This window comes from Pseudophryne corroboree, chromosome 8, assembly GCF_028390025.1.
Source record: "Pseudophryne corroboree isolate aPseCor3 chromosome 8, aPseCor3.hap2, whole genome shotgun sequence".
NCBI lineage: Eukaryota > Metazoa > Chordata > Amphibia > Anura > Myobatrachidae > Pseudophryne > Pseudophryne corroboree.
Genome location: NC_086451.1, coordinates 235,005,269 through 235,027,681, shown reverse-complemented (window position 1 = coordinate 235,027,681; position 22,413 = coordinate 235,005,269). Strand labels below are relative to the sequence as shown.

General features: G+C 46.8%; 1 protein-coding gene across 7 annotated transcripts in view; it reads right to left on the bottom strand.

Moving 5' to 3' along the window:
- DLG3 (discs large MAGUK scaffold protein 3) overlaps positions 1 to 21,967 on the bottom strand; it is a 699,019-nt gene extending 677,052 nt beyond the window's left edge. The window contains exons 1-4 of one of the 7 annotated variants that reach the window (XR_010183050.1): positions 21,615 to 21,944; positions 21,293 to 21,424; positions 20,190 to 20,281; positions 18,249 to 18,386 (exon numbers count right to left, since the gene is read on the bottom strand). Coding sequence is in view for 6 of the 7 variants with exons in the window: in XM_063937118.1 (XP_063793188.1) it covers positions 18,249 to 18,386; positions 20,190 to 20,281; positions 21,293 to 21,424; positions 21,615 to 21,639 (387 nt within the window). In the remaining variant the exon portion in view is untranslated. The other 6 variants (XM_063937118.1, XM_063937111.1, XM_063937110.1 and 3 more) reach the window with 6 other exon arrangements.
- Between the last annotated feature and the right edge of the window lie 446 nt (positions 21,968 to 22,413).

Below are 22,413 nucleotides of genomic sequence, written 5' to 3'. Positions count from 1 at the left end.
TTTTGGGCACAATCTCCAATAATTCACCAGGTTAGTCGTTAAGTAATTCCTTATCCAGAATTGTCTAATCAGAGGGCATGTCCACAAGCAGTGATACAGGTCTGCCTGGGGAGAACCACACTTCCAACAAGCATGCGTGTCAGCTAGTCCTATGAGATCTTCTATGAGGCGATAAATAAGTCCTGTGCAAAATATTAAGAGACATTTCTTTATACCTAGAAGAGGGAAATAGTTTACAAGCTTTTACATGGGCCGTAAGCAAGTCAGACGTCTCTATCCCCTGGAGACATTCCGTCCAGGACCGGATACCTCCCTGTCCCGTAGAGTAGTCTAGAACAGTCCGAAAGTAACCATATGCCATTGATATTGCCTTACTAACTCTAGGGGCTTGTTGCAGTAGTTTGTCTATCGGATTGCTCCAATCCATAGGTGAGAAACAGCTAATAGTAGCAGAAACATAGTGTTGGGCTAATAGAAAGGCCACAGAATATGCCAGTAAGTCTGGATTAGCCATGAACGGAAGGTACAGTGATTTGTGGGAGTTCAGATCTAGTTTATTACGTACATCCGTCCATAGTTTTTCAATGCTCCACAATAGTGGATTCCTCCTCCACTCCTCAGACACCTCCTGAGCACGCAGATGAAAAAAGGCAACCAGATCCCCCCATTGTAAAAATTCTCTATCTAAGTCAGTGTTTGTGTAGTTGTTGTCATTGTGCACCCAGTCATGCAAATACCGTAGTTGAGCGGCATGGGAATACCAAAGAACATTAGGAAAATTAATTCCCCCATTCTCCGTGGTTTGCTGTAACTTAATCAACGCTATACATGGTTTTCTTCCCTGCCAAATAAAGCGTCTAAAAAGAAAATTAATGCGTTGAACATCTTTAGGTAGGAGCACATGTGGCATGGCCTGAATAAAGTACATCAGACGGGGGAATTATATCATCTTTATCAAATTAGCTCTCCCCTAGTATGATAAAGGCATAGATTTCCAGGTGTCAAGTTCTGCCTCAATTTTTCTGACAGCCGAGGTAAAATTTAGGGTATAAAGTCGCTCCGGTTGTCTCAATATTTGAATCCCCAGATAGGTTAATTGATCTGAGCTCCATTTCAGTGGTAAACCCCCCACCCAGTTTCTCAAAAACGCACCACTCCCCAGTCTTAGTGCCACTGACTTCGACCAGTTAACATTGAAGCCAGAAATATGTCCATACGCCTGCAGTAGATTAAATATATGAGTCAAGGAAGTCCCCGGATCTGAAACATACAACAGTAGATCATCAGCAAATGCAGTAAGCTTTAGCTCCCTGCGACCTATCTGAATGCCATGAAACTGAGTGTCAGTCAATAGCAGACGATGGAGGGGGATCTATGGCCAAGTTGAACAACAAGGGTGACAAGGGACAGCCCTGCCGTGTGCCACGATGCATAATCACTGGATCACTGGTATAGCCATTCAGTAAGAGGGTAGTGGAAGGAGAATCATATAAGTAACGAATAATATTAATAAAGTCTTGGTGGAAGAGTCTACATTCCAAGACCCTGAATAGATGGAGCCAAAGTACCGTATCGAAGGCCTTAGTAGTGTCCAGACTGAGGAGTATATTCCTGGATTGGGGCGAATGAGCAGAGGCTATGACTGCAGCAATAGCAGCCCGAATTCCTTTTACCGAATGTGTATTACGAACAAAGCCAAGCTGATGAGTAGTTAGAGCGTAGGGGAGAATCGTTTGTAGTCGATCTGCCAAAATCTTGGTGAATAATTTTATGTCGGTATTCAACAACGTAATGGGTCTGTATGAAGTCACCAATTGAGGGTCCTGGGCGGGCTTGGGGATCATAACTGTATGGGCTGTTGTGAAATGATGAAAAGGGGCACGATGATGCATCAGGCCGTTAAACAGTTCTAGCAGAGTCGGAATTATATGAGGCTGGAGGATTTTATAAAATTCATTGGAGAGGCCATCTGGGCCCGGGGATTTGTAGAGGTGGAGTTTGGACATAGCCGAGATAAGCTCCTCCTCAGTAATTGCACTCGCCAGTAAATCCGATTGCGCACTCGTTATAGGAGGCAAAGCTGAATCGGGTAAAAGTGTGGCGTGAGCACAATCATTAAAAGAGAGGTCAGAATATAAGTCAGCAAAATAAGATTCAAAATGTTTCACTATAGCAGGGGAAGTGGTAAGGAGATGCCCCGTATCCCGATGTTTAACAGCCGTTATGAATTTTCGAGTAGTTTTTTTCCTAGCCATATTAGCCAAAAGTCTTCCAGACTTGTTACCCCATTGATAATACTTGTGAGAAGAAAACACCACGTCCCGCTTCGCTTGCGCCAGCAAATGGTCATTCAGTAGTTGTTTCGCCTGCAAATAGAGCCGCAAAGATTCCTCAGTTTGCAGGATATGGTGACTCTGCAGCGCAGCATCTAACTCCGAATGTAGTGGCGTAAAAGTCGCCAGATTTTTTTTCTTCAATCTATGGACATACTCAATAATTTGACCTCGAAGAACAGTCTTCGCCACACCCCAGAGAATATTTAGGCGATCCCAGTGTTCAAGATTATCGTCTAAGAAGTTGGCCCAATTAGTTATCAAAAATTTCCGAAAGTCGTCGCAATTATAAAGATAACTCGGAAACCTCCATTTTCTGGAGCCCCCCGACTGAAGAGTTCTCTGTAGCGTCAATGTCACCGGAGCGTGATCCGATATCAAAATGTTATGGATATCAGCATGCACGACCCGCGTAACAAGAGAATCCACAATTAAAATCGAGTCAATCCTGGACCAGGATCGATGAACCCCAGAAAAAAAAGTGAATGATTTTTCGGAGGGGTTTAGGAGACGCCAAACGTCAGTAAGCTGGAGGGAGACCATTAAAGTTTGAAGGTGTGACCAAAAGGAAGATTGGGAAGTGTGTGGGACAGGAGATTTATCAACAGTGGGATCATCAACAGTATTCCAGTCACCCCCCAGGACAAGCTGAAAATTGTCGCGTTGCAACAACTGAGAACTCAATTCCCGGAAGTAAGGCAGCAGTTTCGACATTGGGTGCGTAGACATTTACTAGTGTATACTTATTACCACAAATTTCCACATCTAGAATTAAATAGCGCCCCTGCGGGTCAATAATAGAGTTCAGAATAGTGTATTGTAAATATTTACGGAATAGGATCGCAACCCCCCTGGTCTTTCGTGTATTGTCAGCGGAAATACAGTCATCCAACCAAGGTGCCCGAAGAGCAGAGGAGGCGCCCGATACCCAGTGGGTCTCTTGGAGAAATATAATCTGGGGTTTAAACCGTTACAAATGTGTAAGAACCCTTTTACGTTTAATCGGGGAGTTGAGGCCGCCCACATTCCAGGACAGAATCTTAAAAAAGGCATCCGAGGATGAGGCTCCTGTATCGAAGTCAGTCATAGGTCTGCTAGCCTACACCCACCCGAGGGTGGCAATCCAGAAGGAACACTACACCACACAGTTGCCCTCCCCCGTCCCAGCGAGCGGAGAGGGACAATCTGAACCACAGTGTACCATAGAGCTTAGCAACGGATCTGGTGAGGGAGGCACGGCACGGGCAAAACAAAAAGAAAAACAAAATAAAACACACATTGCTTCACATAACAATTTTCACATTTTCCAAACCAAACTAGTAACAGCGCAAGTGCGAAACCATCCGGTAGCACTGGCGAGGAACACATCAATAATAACTGTAGTAATTGACTTAAAGTAAAATTAAATTAAATTAAGCTGAGCAGCAGATAACGAGACCAAAGGCCTCATTCATGTGTATATTAAACCAACTCAGTATATAAGGCAGGGAATACCAAAACAACTTGAATTCTGCAGCGCAGACGAAGACCACAACAATAAGAGATACTACATTGAAGATTAAGCTGGTTGGCGTAGTGCGGGACTTATGGTCTCCCAATTGTTGAAGAGAAACCAACCCAAGGCAGTAAACATGTTGTAGAAAAATAACTATCACTCGTGTTATGGGTTCTCAGGAGTCAACATATGTGTGACGTGGGATTTGGCAGTAACAGGATCAGCAAATAGTAGTGTGCGACCATTGTCATGCACCCTCAACTTAGCTGGATACATCAACGCAAATCTAGTATTGCTCTCATGAAGCATCCTGCAGACGTCAGAAAACTCTCTCTTCTTTTGCGCAACAGAGGCAGAGAAATCCTGAAAGAGCAAAATACGTTTACCATTCACTAGCAAAGGCGGGATTTTCCGGTAAGAGCGCAAAACATGTTCCTTCATGCGGAAATTCATAAACCTTGCAATGACAGGCCGTGGTCTCACATCAACAGGGCGAGTGGGACCAATTCTATGCGCTCTTTCAATATCCGTTAGAAATGGGGGATCAGAGATATCTAGCGCTGAGAACAGGTCATTCAGTATAAAATCAGACAACTGCCCGTCCCTGATTGATTCTAGGATGCCCACGAAGCGCAAATTCGACCTCCTATCCCTGTTCTCAAGATCATCTATTTTAGCCTGCAGAGCCTTGAGGGATGAATCTTGGGTGGCAGTAGATCGTTGGAGTCTATGCATCTGATCTTCCCCGTCACTAACCCCTTGCTCTAAGGAGTTTATCCGTGAGGTGTTCTGATCAATCTTTGTAAGTGTGGAATCTAGTAGTGTTTGTATCTGTTCCAATCTTTTATCAATTAACGGTATATTTTCAAGTTTCTTGTCGATTTGGGGCATGAGAAGTCGCGAGATCTCCTGTGCCATATGTATTAAAGAGGGCTGGTCAGGCAGAGCCTCTGTTTCTTGAGACTGAGCCTGGGGGTTGTCCACACCTGGAGGAGAGGGGGGGGTAAGTTTCCCCGCAGTGTTATTTTTACTCATTCTTGTATTCACTGAGGATTGAGAAGGTCTAACCGCTGGAGTCTTATGGACGTATTTGTCCATCACCCAGGTCTTTAGACTGCTAAACATAAAGGGCAGCAGGCCCTGATGTGCACACGCGGTGGTATATGATAAAGAAGCACCTCACGTAAGAGCTCAAGTTGGAAGATATGTCAGAGCTACTCAGCGAAAACAAAAAAATCAAAACATCAATTTACATAATATGCACAATAAGGCACGCCATAATCATGACGTCGCGTATCCATCAGATGGAAATTAAACTCAAAGCAGTACCATAGCTTGCTGGATATAAATAATCCTGTGAGAGTAACCAGAGGTTGCACAGCACAGCATAAACCCACAATATGCTAAAATAATAACAATTTTCAGGCCTATGCGATAAATCAATGGAACAATTGGAAGCGACAATGACTACATTAGCAATAACAGAGGTTGCTCAGAGTAAGGAGCTCTGCAGCGTGCATTCAACAGCAGAGGAATTGCGCCAGTATAGTTATATTGCACAACTGCAAGCAGGCACCAGGTGGCAGCAGAGTCTAAGATATACCTTAACTCCAAAATAGCTCCAAGCTTAACCCCTGCAAGTGCGTTGTCAAGCCCCGTAAGGCAAATCAAGCAGCAATAACAATGACAGTACAATTGTGGCCCCAGCAGCAGAGTCTCGCATCTAGTAACACAGTTAAAGTTACTGCCAGTAGGATTTCCAGCCGCCAAGCAGGTTCAGCTGCAGCAAGAGGTATGGAGATGTAGCCCTCTTTGCAAAGCCCCTCAGTCACAGATACAGACGCAGTCCTCTGCAACAGTCTCCTCCGCGCTTCCCGACCCCCACAGAACGACAACTGAGGTCAGCAGTAAGATCACGAGATGTAGGGTCACTGGGCTTGGGAGCAGGGACAGGAGGCAAAAGGCAGTAGAGGGGCAGTAACAGATATCTCCCCGGGGTCTCAGGCTGTATACACAAGTATTGTGTGTAGATACAGTGCTTCAAGTAGCCCTGAAAACAAAAAACATGAACGTCTGGGAGAGTCTAGGAAGCAGGCAACCAAAGTATAGGGAGATGCAGACCAGGTATTCAGCCCAGGACCGTTTTCAAACAGAGGTGGGGGGTAGTGAAAAGGAGTGGGTAGAGAACGGGGGATGGAGAGAAGGCGAAAGGGGGGGGGGTATGAGGAAAATACACAAGGAGGGCAAGGGTCCAAGCAGGGAAAAGGAGGGAAGTATTAGTAGAAAGAGGGATGACAATACAGTACTAGTATCAAGGACGTGTTGCTAGCTTGTCCATGCCAGATCCACCCTCTGATACTGGGGAGTCTTGGTACGGCAGCAGGTGTATCAGTCGGTTAGTGCCACAGTTCAGCAGCAGATCCAGGGGGACCCCAGTACAGCAAGCCAGGGTTTAAACAGCCTCCAACGTCCTGAGCGGGACAGTGATAAGTCAGCCAGCCGTGTCCCCGCCACACACACGTCCAGTGGCGCTCCAGCGCAGATCTGCAATCACCTGTCTTCTCTCGCCCCAGCCTCACTCACATAGAACAGAGAGCCGAGAGCTATCACCGCGCCGATGCGCCAGCCAAGGTGTCTCCGGTGAGAGGGGAGGAAGCCGTCAGCGCAGGGAAGCCTCGGACCGCGCTGCCACAGCCAGAGCGGAGTACCACAGGGGGATCGCAGGTCACAGGGCATCTACGCCGCTCCGTCCACGCTCCTCTCCGCTTCTTCAGCCCGCGGTCAGGATCTAGGTTGGGTGAAGCCAGGTCCAGCGCCGCAAGGGGGATCGCGGGTCACAGGACACCTACGCCGCTCCGTCCACACTCCTCTCCTCCCTGTCAGCCTGCGGTCAGGCTCAAGGTAGAGTGAAGCTAGGTCCTCCTTGTTTCACAGAGGACACGCAGGGAACGGCGTCTCAGGCTGTTGTACAGGCCATCCGTTCCGAAGGCCTGACTCCTGTGCAGTTTGATTGCTCCAGGGCAATAGTGGTATCAATCTCCTTCGCTTGGTGTGATCTTTCCAAATTGGAAGTGATCCGTGCTGGCAAATGGATTTAAAAAGAGGATGGAGGCAGATAAGAGGTTGCCACTGGGAGCTCAATTAAAATGTGGCCATGCTGGATGCCCCGCCCACCGGAAGTCTCAGTGACTTAAGGTTTAAAATGGGTCTTACCAAACCGTCCGGCTTCGGTACCACAAACAGGTTGGAATAATAACCTTTGTTGCACAGATGAGGTGGAACTGGAACAATGACCCGAGTCTGTACCAGTTTTTGAATTGCTTCCAGTAAAGTCATACTTGCTTCCTGAGAGGCTGGTAAGCCGGATTTGAAGAATCTGTGAGGTTGGAGTTCCTGAAACTCCACCCTGTACCCCTGGGTGATAAGATCTTTGACCCAGGGATCCTGGCATGATGTCGCCCATATGTGACTGAAATCTCTTAATCGGGCTCCCACCTGCCTGTCTTCCAGGCAGTGCGGTCCACCGTCATGCTGAAGGCTTTGATGAAACAGAACCTGAGTTCTGTTCCTGTGAACCTGCAGTTGCTGGTTTTCTGGGTTTACCTCTATTGCCTCTGGAGGCTGTAGAAGAACCTCTGGTTTTATTTTTAAATTTGGCTGACCGAAAGGACTGCAAAGTTGGAGCCGAGTAGGTCTTTCTAACTGGGGGGGGCTACGGAAGGAAGATATGTAGACTTACCCGCCGTAGCCTTGGATTTCCACGTATCCAGTTCATCTCCAAATAGGGTCTCACCTGTGAATGGTAGGATTTCCACACCCTTCCTGGAATCCGCATCCGCAGTCCACTGGCGTAGCCATAAGCACCTGCGTGCAGACACTGCCATGGCAGTGGTGTGTGCGTTGGGCAAGCCTATTTCGTTTATTGCCTCCACCATGAAATTTGCAGAGTCCTGTATATGTTTTAAGAGTAAAACTACCTCTGCCCTGGATAAGGAATCTAATCCCACAATTAGGTTACCTGACCATTTTGCAATGGCCCTAGTGATCCATGCACAAGCAAAAGTGGGTATTTGGGCCACCCCAGCAGCTGTATATACAGATTTGAGAGTGGTCTCAATCTTGCGGTCAGCTTTCCTTTAAGGAGGCTGTGTCCTTTAAGGAGGCTGCCCCAGGGACAGGTAAGATTATCTTACGTGATAACCTAGATACCGATGCATCAACAATCGGTGGATTTTCCCATTTCTTCCTATTATCCTGAGGAAAAGGGAAGGATGTGAGTAACCTTTTAGGTACGTGAAATTTCTTATCAGGATTAACCCAAGTCTCTTCAAATAGAGAATTCAACTCTTTTGATACAGGAAAAGTAGCAGAGGATTTATTCTTTACTTTAAAATAAGATTCCTCATCCTCCTCTGTCACCTTATCAGGAATGTGCAGGATGTCTCTAATAGCTTCTATCAGGGCCAGTATTCCTTGTGATAGGGCAGCATTCCCCCCCTCCTGAGTCCACCTCACCCTCCTCCGCGTCTGATACGTCATCATCAGTGTCAGTCTGCAGGATCTGGGCCAGTGTACGCTTTTGCGGACAAATGCTAGGGGTCTGAGATGCCAGTATGGGAACTGAATCTCTATTCATCAGGTCATCCACAGACTGCCTTAAGTATTGCGTCTCTCTTTCATTTGGGGATAATTTACTTGAAATATTTTAGATCATCCCTTTAAGGGAATCCAACCATGCTGGTTCGGATCTACTAGCCTGAGAATGTGTACTATCCTGAGTACACTGTAGTGATCCCCCTAAGGAAGAAAGACACTTTGCCATGCATGAAACACACTCCTTGCCTGACATTGTAAATGTCAAGCACACACACACACACACACACACACACACACACACACACACACACACACACACACACACACACACACAGGAAAGGTTAAAACAGTTAACCCACACAGAGCCCTTCCAGGGAGACACAGGCTATATATGAGCCAGCCACACCGCACCCTTAGTGCCAACACCAGGCTTAGCTGGGTCGCAGACTAAGTACCCTGATAGGGGTTTAGTACTCCAATAACGCTCCACCCCCTTACTGTGACCCCCTGGTACCGCTGAGGTAAGCTGGAGTCCTACTGGAGAAGATTCGCTTCCCTGCCAGTCTGTCTGCAGAACTGCAGAGGGAAAATGGCGCTGGTGAGCCCCTTACAGTGAAGCCCCGCCCCCTTAATGGCGCCCGGTCTTCCCGGTTTTAATTTAAACTGGCTGAGGTGTTTTAGATGCCTAAACAGTGGGACATTGCCCCTGTAAGCATATTTGCCAGTGTGGGTACTGTATAGGATGACTCAGATCGCCCCTCATAGCGGTGCAGCCTGCGCTGATTTGAACCTGGAGACGCAGCCTGCGCCTCAGCGCTGCGCTCCGTACCCTCATGATGCCATAATAGCCGGCGACCCGCTAACCGGGACGCCGGCATAACACTCACCACTCTTCTTTCTTCTGGCTCTGTTAGGGGTGGCGGCGTGCTGTGGGAATGTATGCTCGCCATTCGACTTGCGAATGGTTCCCTCAGGAGCTCAATGTCCTGTCAGCGGGGAACGGGACCATTAACCCTATAGGAGGTTGAGCCGTCCCCCCCTCCCCCTAAGTCCCACGAAGCAGGCAGATTGGTGCCAACCAGACCTGCCTGAAAATAACAAATAGAAAATAAATGCAGAATATGGCTCCCGCCCTGCTATTACCCCCTGGCACCGCTGAGGTAACCTGGAGTCCATTGCAGAGGGAAAATGGCACTGGTGAGCTGCTGGATCCAATCATAGTGAAGGCCCCGCCCCTTCAATGGTGCGCGGTCTTCCCACTTTTTTATACTGGCTGAGGTAATCTGGTGCTTAAAATGGAGAGAAAACCATTTTGAGGCTGTTTTTGCCAGTGTGGGTACTGTGTACCATGTACTGAGACGCAGCTGTGTACTGTGTCAGGAGATGCATTCTGCCCCGGTTAGAAACAGAGCGTCTCCGTACCCTCATGCCGCCATAATGGCCGCCCCCCCGGCTTAGTACTCACCACTCTTCATTCTTCTGGCTCTGTTAGGGGCGGCGGCGTGCTGCGGAAATGTATGCTCGCCGTGTTGGGGCTTGCGAGTAGTTCCCTCAGGAGCTCAGTGTCCTGTCAGCGGGGAACAGGACCATTAACCCTTCAAGAGGTTGGGCCGTTCCTCCCCCTAAGTCCCACGAAGCCACCCAGCCCTGCCTGAAAATAACAAACATATAAAATAAATGCAGAAAACTCTTCGTGAGCTTCCCTAAGCGTGACCGGCTCCTCCGGGCACATTTTCTAAATTGAGTCTGGTAAAATGGGCATAGAGGGAGGAGCCAGCAAACACTATCAAATTCTTAAAGTGCCCAAGACTCCTAGTGGACCCGTCTATACCCATGGTACTAAATGGACCCCAGTATACTCTAGGACGTAAGAGAAAAAACCTTGTTAAATAGCCTGTTTTCATGAGCAGTATCAACATATACTGCAGGTCTGGAAACTTATCTCGAATTGTAAATGTTAACACTCAAACAGTTACTTAACGGGCAAAAAAACAGGCTGTAACTGAATAGAAGCTAAAAATCGTGAAAAAGCTCAAGGCTACCAATGTTTTTCGCCTCCGTTAAATTATCTGGACTATTTGAATTCTGCCCATAGGCACCAAACATTTTAGATATGCACAATTCAAAGTAAAATGCAGACACTTTTGATATTTCCCTGTTTTTGGTAACATTAAGGAGGGAATATAGGATTGATAGTTGTAAAATGTGCATCTACATGTCTGAAGCCCCTTACAGAACTACTACCGGTATATATGGGCAGTGAGTTTTGGAATTCGGGAAGCATACTATGTTAAAACATGGTGATCTTAATGCAATGCATGTAGCATGGTACTTACATGCTTGCTATAACAGACCATCTCCTACTCAATTCCAACATTCCCCCCTTACATCCATTCTCAGTGCTACAGATCATTTTATCATCCTATCCCATCGCTCAGATTTGACCTCTCTTCTCCTCTCCAACTCCTTCACTGGCTCCTCTTCCGATACAAATTAAGCTAATCACCCTAACATTCAAAACTCTTCATTACTCCTACCTTTATCTAGTGTCAGATGGGGCATGAATGGCCCACCAGGGGGATAAAATGGAAGAATCCCATGTTTAGGGGTGTGGCAAGCCGACACAGAGGTCTGGCTAACCATGAGAGAGTGCATGGTCTGAGCCCCATGATAACTATATAGTAAATACTGCCAGTGCCTGCATGATAATGTACTAGATTAATAATAGCAATGCACTGTAGAGAATATACCATAGTGCAGTATAAGGTATATGTGACCTCATCTCAATGCACACTCCTTATTTCCCTCTCAGCTCTTCCACAGAGTGTCCCCTTGACTCGACTCTGCTGTGATTATGTCCCCCCACTCCCACATCCAGGATTTCTCCCCTCTTCGGGAATGCACTCCCCCACTCAATCAGAATACCACCCTGGATAGTTAAAATATGCCCTGAAAACGCACCTGTTCGTCAAAACCTATCACCTCTCCTCACATTCTTAACTTTCAACTCCCTGCCCTCCCTTCTCACTTCCTAGTTCACCTCCCATTTCTACACTGACTCCCCAGTCTCTAAACTCTTACTAGGAGAGTCCTCCAGCCTCCTGCTCTATAACTGCACAATCCCTGTCTCCAGCACCCTCCTTCTCATAACCAACATCTATGATCCTTTCTGACCGGTCTCCCCAGGATCACTGTGATATTTTTCTCATGTACAGATGTGTCCTCATACATCTTGCCTCAATACACCATGCAGCAGAAGATGCCTGGCGTGAGTCAGCCGGAAGCTCTGCTAACTTTGGCCGTCTTTTTTGCCAAATGTGCATCTTATTCGCATTGCTTTGTGACTAGGACGCACAAGCAGTTTATGCTGATTAAAATGATATGCGGCATGCCTATATTCTGTGTGCAACTGTGGCTGTATCAGCATACGTAATGCTACATTATAGTGAAAAACAGAATATAGGCATGCCACTTGTAATTTTAATCAGCATAAGCTGCTCTGCGACCTGTTCGCATAGCAATGCGTATTAGACACATTTAAACTGAAAAAGATCCACACTCGGCGTTACTGAATCAACCCACAGCATGGCGTGATTAGAAGGGCTGTTTAACATGACTGCAGCAAGTACGTAGGAGGACACATCTGTACAACTTGGTAGTACCTTTTATTACATTAAATGGTTTGTGTTTCAGTGTTATCTGTCCCTGTATGGCAGTGGTTCCCAAACTTTTTTGAATCACAGTGACCTAGAGTATCATAATTTTTTTCACGGCACCCCTAGGATAAAAGTTTTTTATTGACAAATTTGGAAATAAAAATAAAAGTAAGTAAATTGTGCCAACCGGTCATCCTTAAACCCCGTACACACTGGGCAATACACTAGACCAAGGATGGCCAACTAGTCAGTGGCAAAGAGCCTGAAAAGATCTGCAGTAAAAGGGAAAGAGCCATATCATGCACACGCCAAAGGTGCGCAAGCAAAAATGGGGGCATGGCATAGTTGTCACAAAGCCACACCCCATTTTTATGCGCACACCTTTCAGTTTGATGTTTGTAGGAGTATAACCTTGTGTCATAACCCCATTTTTAGTCATGTTGTACAGTGCCACATACAAATAAAGCCCCTGTACAGTGCAACAAACATATAAAAACACCAAAAAATGGGTGCCTCCACAGTGCCAGATACATATATTCCTCCACAGTGCCAGATACATATATGTCCCCACAGTGCCAGATACATATATTCCTCCACAGTGCAAGATATGTCCCCACTGCCAGATACACATGCCCCCCCCAGTGCCAGATGTGCCCCCAGTGCCAAATATGCACCCAGTGCCAAATGTGCCCCCACTGCCAGATACACATCCCCCCAGTGCCAGATACACATGTCCCCCCAGTGCCAGATACACATGTCCCCACAGTGCCAAATATGCCTCCACTGCCAGCTACACGTCTCCCCAGTGCCAGATATGCCCCCAGTGCCAAATGGTATCCGGCCGATGGATCGGCACCCGCTAGTTCGACAAAGCTAACATCGACCACGCAACATCGACAACACCTACATCGACAGTGATCGAACATCGACAAACACAAGATCGACATATCAGCAACATCGACAACCACTACATCGACAAACCCCGAACATCGACAAGACGCATATTCGACAAACAGTAGATCGACACAACACATGATTGATCACGCACAACAGCGACACAATGTAAGATCGACAAACAAATCATCGACAGGAACAAGTTCGACCAAAAACTCATCGACATGTAATTGTTCGACAAACAAATAGATCGACATACAGAAGATCGACAAACCATAGACCGACAAAACATAGACTGACAAAACTTAGATCGAAATTTAATTGGGTCGACAGGTAATAGCTCGGCATATACAAGATCGACAAAACTTAGATCGAAAAAACTCTGACCGACAATACTTACATCGAAACTTAATAGGGTCGACATGTAATAGCTCGACATATATAAGATCGACAAAACTTAGATCGACATTAAATACTTCGACAGTTAATATATCGACATATAAATAGGCCAAGTATAGAAAAACACTCTACAGCGCTACCCCTGCTTCCATTCGTGGAACTACAGCTCCCAGCCAGCCCTTACATCCACCACCTACACAGTCCCCTGACCTGATGCACATCTGCAACGCTGCCCCCCTCCCCCCCACCTGCTGTCCACCCGATACCGTTCAGCCATCCCCCCTAGTCACCCCGCTTCCCGTCTACATTTACACGTCTAGCTATACACCCCACTGCCTTACGCGCTCCATGTTTCCCCGTGGCACTACAAGTAACACAACGCCCTGGCACTGCTCCCCGCTCTGGTAGCACAGTAACACCCTTCATGAAAGACCCCACCCATGTCTGCCAGCACACCCGGGCACCCTGCTGCACATCTGCAACGCTGACACCCCCCCCCCCCCCCCCCACATGGAGCGCGTAAGGCACAGGGGTGTATAGCTAGGCATGTAAATGTAGACGGGCAGCGGGGTGACTAGGGGGGATGGCGGCGGCGTCTAAGTTTGCACGAGTATAGGGGTGGATAGCAGGTGGGGGGAGGGGGGCAGCATTGCAGATGTGCATCAGGTCAGGGGATTATGTATGTGGTGGATGTAAGGGCTGGCTGGGAGCTGTAGTTCCACGAATGGAAGCAGGGGTAGCGCTGTAGAGCTTTTTTCTATAGATGGCCTATATTTATATGTCGACATATTAACTGTCAAAGTAATTAGTGTTGATCTTGTATATGTCGACTTATTACCTGTCGACCCTATTAAGTGTCGATCTAAGTTTTGTCGATCTAAGTTTTGTCGACCAAATAGATGTTCGAACTATTTGCGGTCGACCTATTAACGGTCGATAAAACAAATTTCGAACTAGTTGATGTCGAAATAAAAGATGTTCGAACTAATGGCAGTCGGTCTATTAACTGTCGAACTAGTTACTGTCGATCTAACAGCGTTTGATCTAACGCTGTGGTCGAACAAACTACTGTCGATCTTAATCAATGTCTATGTATATTACGTCGAACAGTATGTTATGTCTAACTAAAATATTCGACAAAGTAACTGACTATCATTTGTTACGGTCGAACAAATACATGTCGAAACTAATGTTACTGTCGATATACAGCCAGTCGATGAGTTGTACTTGTCGAAGTACTGTGGTCGATCAAAGCATTGTCGAACGGACAAATGCCGATAAAACGAACCACACCCGTGCCAAATATGCCTCCACTGCCAGCTACACGTCTCCCCAGTGCCAGATATGCCCCCAGTGCCAGATACACATCCCCCCCAGTGCCAGAAACACAAGTCCCCCCAGTGCCAGATATGCCCCCAGTGCCAGATACACATGTCCCCACACTGCGCCCCCCAAGTGCTGCTCACCGCCGCGCTGCTGCTCAGCTCAGTCTGCTGCATGTGAGGGGAGGAGAGCGCAGTGTGCGCCTCTTCTGCCCCTCAGTCTCCACTCTCCGGCGGCGTTGATTCTCTCTAATTAAGCGCCGGTCCGTGAGCCAATCAGAGTTTGTGAACCGGCAGCTAAGACTCCTGATTGGCTCACGGACCGGCGCCGGGCACTGCAGACTAGGGCAGTGGGAGGCGCCGCAGGAGCTTACGAGCCACATACGGAAATAGAAATCGAATAGAATATCGTCTAGCTGCACTAGACAATATGAACGATAACAATCTTTTTTTTAAAACATCTATTGTTCATATCGTCTAGTGTGTACAGTATGCCTGAACAATGATCGCACCCGCGGGTAGTTCTCATTCAGGCATTATCTACCGAACATGCAGCTCAACTATAACTATTTCGTTGAGCTGCATGTTCGAGGAGTGCGGGGGATGAAGTCACTGAACAATATTGTTCAGTGTGTATGCGCTATACCGCTGAACGATAAAGCAATCAGCGATATAGCGCTAGTCGTGTACGGGGCTTTAGGTTCAGTTATGTGGTGGTGTACAGTTGTGCTTCTGATTGGCAGCCACTAGCACTGGTTTTGCCTAACTCTTTGACCATAAATAATTTGATTTGGTCCTGGACCACCAAACTAAGGCAACCCTGCAAGAGCCTTGAGGCACCTCAGGATGCCTATGCACACAGTTGGGAACCACTGCTCTATGGCATTACAGACACTTAATGGTGCCATATACATAAAATATTATAATAGTAATAACAGACCCGGCTGTCCAGTATATTATATAGTTTTAATGCCCATCATATACAAACAATGGGCAGACAATATAGCCTAGTTTCCACCAAATACAGTTCCAATAACCACTGAATACAGATCTATTGCCAACATAAAAGCATCAAGCAAACTACAACCACACAGAATTCCAAAAGCCCAGTAGTTATAATCAGAGCTAGCAAAGTAACTTCTTTCCCACCAATACTTCAATGAGAAAATATACAGCACTATAACACCACAAGACTTGTACTATAAAACATATTATGATATTATGAATATAAAATAGAATGCAACTACATACAACACCAGGCCAGTATAGCCACGTACTATGGGGGTCATTCAGAGTTGATCACTAGCAGCCGTTGTTCGCTGCGTAGCGACCACTGAAAACAAACGGCTAATCTGCGTATGCACTGCAATGCGCACGCGCGTCGTACGTGTACGAAGTCCTTTGTGGTTTTGCACTGGTTCTAGCGGCGATTCCAATCGCACAGCCGAACGTAAGGAGATTGACAGGAAGAGGGCATTTATGGGTGTCAACTGACCGTTTTCTGGGAGTTGTTGGGAAAACGCAGGCATGGCTGGGCGTTTACTGGGCGGGTATCTGACGTCATTACCGTGTCTCTCGTTGCAGCAATCATCGCACAGGATAAGTAACTACAGGGCTGGTCTTGTTTTGCACAAAATGTGTTTGCAGGTGCTCTGCTGCACAGGCTTTCACACTCCTGCAAAGCTAAAATACACTTCCCCGTGGGCGGTGACTATGCGTTTGCACGGCTGCTAAAAACTGCTAGCGAGCAATCAACTCTGAATAACCCCCTATATACAGCCCACAGAATTTATATAATTATAGTATACATTCCTATACCACTATACTATGTACCCCATGGCATTTTACTCCCTATGGCAGAATACAGTATGTACAGTATTCAATCATGACAGGATGTAATAAACGCCATCAGGTATATATAGCTTTCAATGCAGCGGAATAACTGTATACACCCATGTCAGTACACAGATATAATATGCCAATTTGAACATTTCATACTGCATTACATTCCCATAGCTGAAATCGGTATACAATCATGAGAGATAAAGTACCAACCAATCAGCTCCTACCTTAAACACTGCATACAAAATGACATTTAGAAGCTGGTACTTTATCTCTCTCCAAGGTTTGATAAATATCCCTTTGTGAGTGGAAGTGCGGCAGTGTCACTTCTCAAGTGACAGAAACAACACAAAATGGATTCACTAGGTGTGATTCAAATGGTTTTCTAGGTACTCTTCAGAGCAATTCAATTGTTACTCTGATCAGACGACCATTACTTTTTAAGCACCCAAATAGAAGCAGCCGCAAATAGCGGCTAATCCCATCTAAAGTCCTGGTTAGTGAGCCCAAACTCCCGTTTGGGCACCTAAACCACTGACTTTTTGCACATTTCTTCTTGCTGTTTCAGGAGGCAACAAGAAGAAATGTCCTCTCCCATGGCTAATGGGCGACCTAATGGAGCAACAATTGAATAGCTCCGTTTTGCGCACCTAGTAGTAGCTATGACGGAAAACAACCGATTCACCCCCACTGACCATAAGTGTGCTATGAATGGCTGTTATAGGCCCTACACACTCGGCGATGTGCCGCCGAGCTGCCCGACCGCCGATACGGCCGACGGGCGACCTGGCGGTGGGATGGCAGTGACGGGGGAGTGAAGTTTCTTCACTCCCCCCGTCACCCGGCTCCGTAGACGTGCAGGCAAATATGGACGATCTCGTCCATATTGGCCTGCATGCACAGCCGACAGGGCACCAGCGATGAACGAGCGCGGGGCCGCGCATCGTTCATCGCTGGTGACTCCACACTGCTCGATATGAACGTTATCTCGTTCATTAATGAACGAGATCGTTCATATCGTGCAGTGATGTCGACCAGTGTGTAGGGCCCATTAGAGTTCATTACAGTAAAGCAACGAAAGTGCAACCAACAACGGAGCTCCACTACCACAAACTGGCTTTTGAGCACATTGTGGTGCCTTTAACCAGCACTACCCAGACTTGCTGTCCAGTGATCCTTGGATAGACATCAATAAGAAAACTCAACTTTTTGAATCTTTCATTAAACTTTGCCCATGACATGGCATTAGGTCCTCGTCATGTGCTAGTGTCATGCATCAGTGGCAGGTGCATCAAGTGTTTGTATCAGGTGATTGTCACATGGTTAGACTGTTAGTTGGATTCTGTCTCAGCACATGGCTCTGTTTTGCTCAGAATACACAGTGGGCAAGGAATGATTGTAAAGGCTTCCTTTTAAATGGTGTACTTAGAAGCAATACCACAAGCAATAGAGACGCTTCCTGGCGTGTAGTTATTAGTGAGTAATTTAGAAAATCTCATTGAGGCTGACACTATAGTAATGCTTAACATGCTGAAGAGACATTTTCATCAGTTATAACTCCTGTAAGGGAGAAGATTAGTTAAAATAAATTCTTAAATAATATGCCACGTTTGGAGATATTCATCTGGCAGAACCTTAGCATAGATGTATAACAAGGATCGTACATGCATTCTAGCGACAAAGCTAAACAAACAGGAATGTGCAATCTGACCTTGGGGAGAAAGGAGTGCAAAGGGCTCAGCAGAGTATGTGCCGTCTCCTTCATGTCCATCATCTTTCCAATCACACAAACAAACTCAGGCTCCAGATCATTTGTCATTTCATTTCCAATCTCAGATCTCCAAAAATCCTAAAATGATGAGGAAAAAATATGTAAAAACCGACATATTCTTGGGGTAAACAGTTTCCATGTAGAAACAAGAATCATAGTAACCTCGCATACCAGCAGGTGACAGATCTTCCTACACTTTCTTGCAACCTAATCCGGTCACTGCATGCATGGCTTTGTCAGATGCCGAAGCAGTCTTTCACAAATGGGAAAAACTCCTCCAAAATGCCTGGGAATTAACTACTAGCTACAGCGGTTATCGCCACCACTGTCACTGCGCGTTACACATAGTACACAGTGGGGATGTTATCATTAAAAATGAAAATATCAGCCATAAAATGGATGTTAATAATCGCTTTAATACACAAGACCCTAAAAAAAACTTGAAATTGTCAGAAAACAAATTTATATGACACAAAATCCCTCATTATAGGCACAATGTGTGCTGTTGTGGAGTTAAGTTGGCATATTACAAAAAATGTGCTGAACAACGCTTTATGGGGGTAATTCAGAGTTGATCGCAGCAGCAAATTTGTTAGCAGTTGGGCAAAACCATGTGCACTGCAGGGGGGGCAGATATAACACGTGCAGAGAGAGTTAGATTTGGGTGGGTTATATTGTTTCTGTGTAGGGTAAATACTGGCTGCTTTATTTTTACACTGCAATTTAGATTTCAGTTTGAAAACACCCCACCCAAATCGAACTCTCTCTGCACATATTATGGGGTATATTCAATTAGGACCGGATCCATTCCGACATTCATTTGTCGGAATGGATCCGACAACCCCTATTCAATCTCATCTCAATTCGACTTTTAAAAAGTCGAATTGAGATAAGGGACCCAGAGGAGGAGAGGGGGGGTGGGGGCCGCAGGGAGACCAGCGGGGACAGTCACGGGCAGAGCAGCGTTACAGTAGCGCTGCAGGAGGTTGTCTCACAGCCGCCCGACCTCACGACAATGTCCACCCGGCTCCAGCAAGCGTGACCGCTGCCGTGAGCGGTGCGGCTGTGAGACATCCTGCTGCAGCACTGTGCTGTAGCGCTTCTCTCCCATGTATGTCCTGCGGCTGTCCCCCGTCTCCCCGCGGCTCCCCCTCCTACTCTGGGTCCCACATCTCAGTCCGACATTTTTTTATGTCGGACTGAGATGGTCGGAAACGGGGCCAAATCCTGTCAAATTTGGCCCCGTTTCACTCAAAAGTATGTGAATCGGCAGCTATACCGCCGGTTCACGTACTATTTGACAAGTCGAATTCTACGACTTGTCGAATAAAAACTGATGGGACTGTAAAGGGCGAATCCCTATTCGACCTTAAAAAGTCGAAAACTGCCGTCTTTTCGACAGACAGCAGTTTTCGACCCTAATTGAATATACCCCTATATCTGCCCCCCCTGCAGTGCACATGGGGGGTAATTCCAAGTTGATCGCAGCAGGAATTTTTTTTAGCAGTTGGGCAAAACCATGTGCACTGCAGGGAAGACAGATTTAACATGTGCAGAGAGAGTTCGATTTGGGTGTGGTGTGTTCAATCTGCAATCTAATTTGCAGTGTAAAAATAAAGCAGCCAGTATTTACTCTGCATATAAACAAAATAGCCCACCCAAATCTAACTCTCTCTGCACATGTTATATCTGCCCCCCCCCCCCCCCCATGCAGTGCACATGGTTTTGCCCAACTGCTAAAAAAATTCCTGCTGCGATAAACTTGGAATTACCCCCATGGTTTTGCCCAACTGCTAACAAATTTGCTGCTGCGATCAACTCTGAACTAGGCCCTATAATCTTCAATCTTTGCTTGTTTGTAGTGTTCCCAAGCTCTATTACCTGCAGATCCACTGTGGGTGGGCCCAGGTTTGCGATATCAATGGCATCACATTTTGCAGAATTCAACATCACTTCATAATACTCTTGTATGTCTGAAACACAGGTTGCAACAGTAACCAAACATGTTCAAATGATGCAGACGTACACAAAACCTAGAGCTGTACTAACACCCAGTAGTGCGGAGATTGTTACCTGTGATTGGGAGGCAGTCAATTGACCGACTGTCGGTATCCCGGCGGTCAGGATACCGACGCCGGAATCCCGACACCAGCTGAAATACCGGCGGTTATCCCTCTTGGGTGGTAGTCCAAAGCGTGGCGAGCACAGCATGGCGACCGCCGGGATCTCGTACTGATCCCCTGTGATTAGCTTTTATGTTCAGACCCCCCTCCGAAAAGCCACCTTCTAGTATAGGTTGGCGAACTAAGCACACTTGCTGGCTCTGGTATTATAATAAGGGCACAGACTGGACCCTTGGAGGTAAAACAGAGTTGGTGCGCTGCAGTTACACCTTTTGGTTGATAATTTTAGAATCATTTATTTCTACAATTACAGAAGGTTGTAGCACAATATGAAACCAGTAGTTTTAGGAAGAAGAGGAGTTGTGCCCTCGACCAATGACAGTTTGCAAAGAAGAATCACTCTGCATTTGCAGTTGTTGAATTCCACCTCCCAGTAAAAGCCAATCACCTGAGCCAGGGTCAGACCTCTAACACAGCTCTGAGGACTTGCTGCACTACCGTCACACATGTTACATGTTTCAATAGCTCACACTGCTGACCTGCAGTACAGAACATGCTAACAGGTTCATTAATAACCACAAAGTATGACTTGTTGTTCTCACCCCTCCCCCTCATGGGAAATAACTCTGAACTCTTCAACCATAAGAACTCAAACTTCTGCTTTGCTGGGCATTAACCCTCACCCCCCTATTCCAGCTCGTCACACATCAGTCACCCATCACACACACATGCACTACCTCCAGCTACTCAGTGCACCAGGTGGGAGTCAGGATACCATGGCATTGTCCGCCAGCACATCAATTCTTGACATCTTTCCCATGCCCAGGCAGAAAAGGTGGAAGAAAGCTGCTCATACTGTACCTAATAGAGCCTGGAAGAGGTCGCCCCCCAACATGCACGTCACCTCCTGCAGGGACTCTCTGAGCGTCTGCTGTTCCGGAGCACACAGTCTGCTTTGGCAGGAGAGGAGCAGGTGCTGAGCCCGCTGGGCGTCTGCGGACACAAGTTACACGCAAAGCACTGTAAGCACATATGCTACGGCGTCATGTACGCAAGAGGTGGTGCGGAGTGAAGGAAAGTGTTGGAAGGACAGCATAAGCGGCACAGGAGAGAAAGGCACAAGAAGCAGTAGCTCCATAGCACGAAGAGAACAGTGTGAAGTACTATGAAGAGACTATTTTACCTCTTCTGGGGGACATGGGGCTCATATGGTGCCGCAGGCAACCTGCTGTAATCAGCTCTCACAGGAGGAGGCCAATGTATTCTTCTGTTTTCTCACTGTCGTCTTAAGTTTGCTCTGTCCTTCCGGCCAGGGTCGGTGTCGGGCTTCTGCTGCTGCTGCTGCTTTCCATCTGTATCACTCACTCTGATTTGTGCAAAGTTTTGTTTGGAGAAAGTAGGACAAAGTGTAACTGCAAACACACAGCTCTGCATTCAGGGACTGCCCTGAGTACACACACACACACACACACACACACACACTTTCACTCCCACACTACAGCCCTGCCAGGCAGCGAATATTCGGACACTGATGTATGTACAGTGTATAGCCGCATCCGCTGGGCACCTTTATAATAAAAATAAAATACGTCAGTGTTATCGCAGAGGTGATGATTTTACAGACACACAGGACTGCTAAACATCACTGCAATGTGGTTACCAAAAATGTAAGGTGCCGATTTATCACCAGCACCTGAGGTAATTATTGGGATCATTTAAATTCAGCGCGGATTGAATAGCACCAGGGAATTCGCTCCCGGTGTTATTCAATTCAGCACGATGTGACGCCCAACGAGAAGATTTCTTCTCGCACCCCTACGGCATACCTCCCAACTTTGTCCTCCTATGAAGAGGGACACACGCGAGCGTGCTCCCGAAAAGGGGGCGTGTCCTGTGGAAAAGGGGGCGTGGCTTTGCGGAGGACCCGAGATCGCGAGCCACGCCTAGTTTTCGACACGGGGGTGGGGTGGGGGGGAGGCATG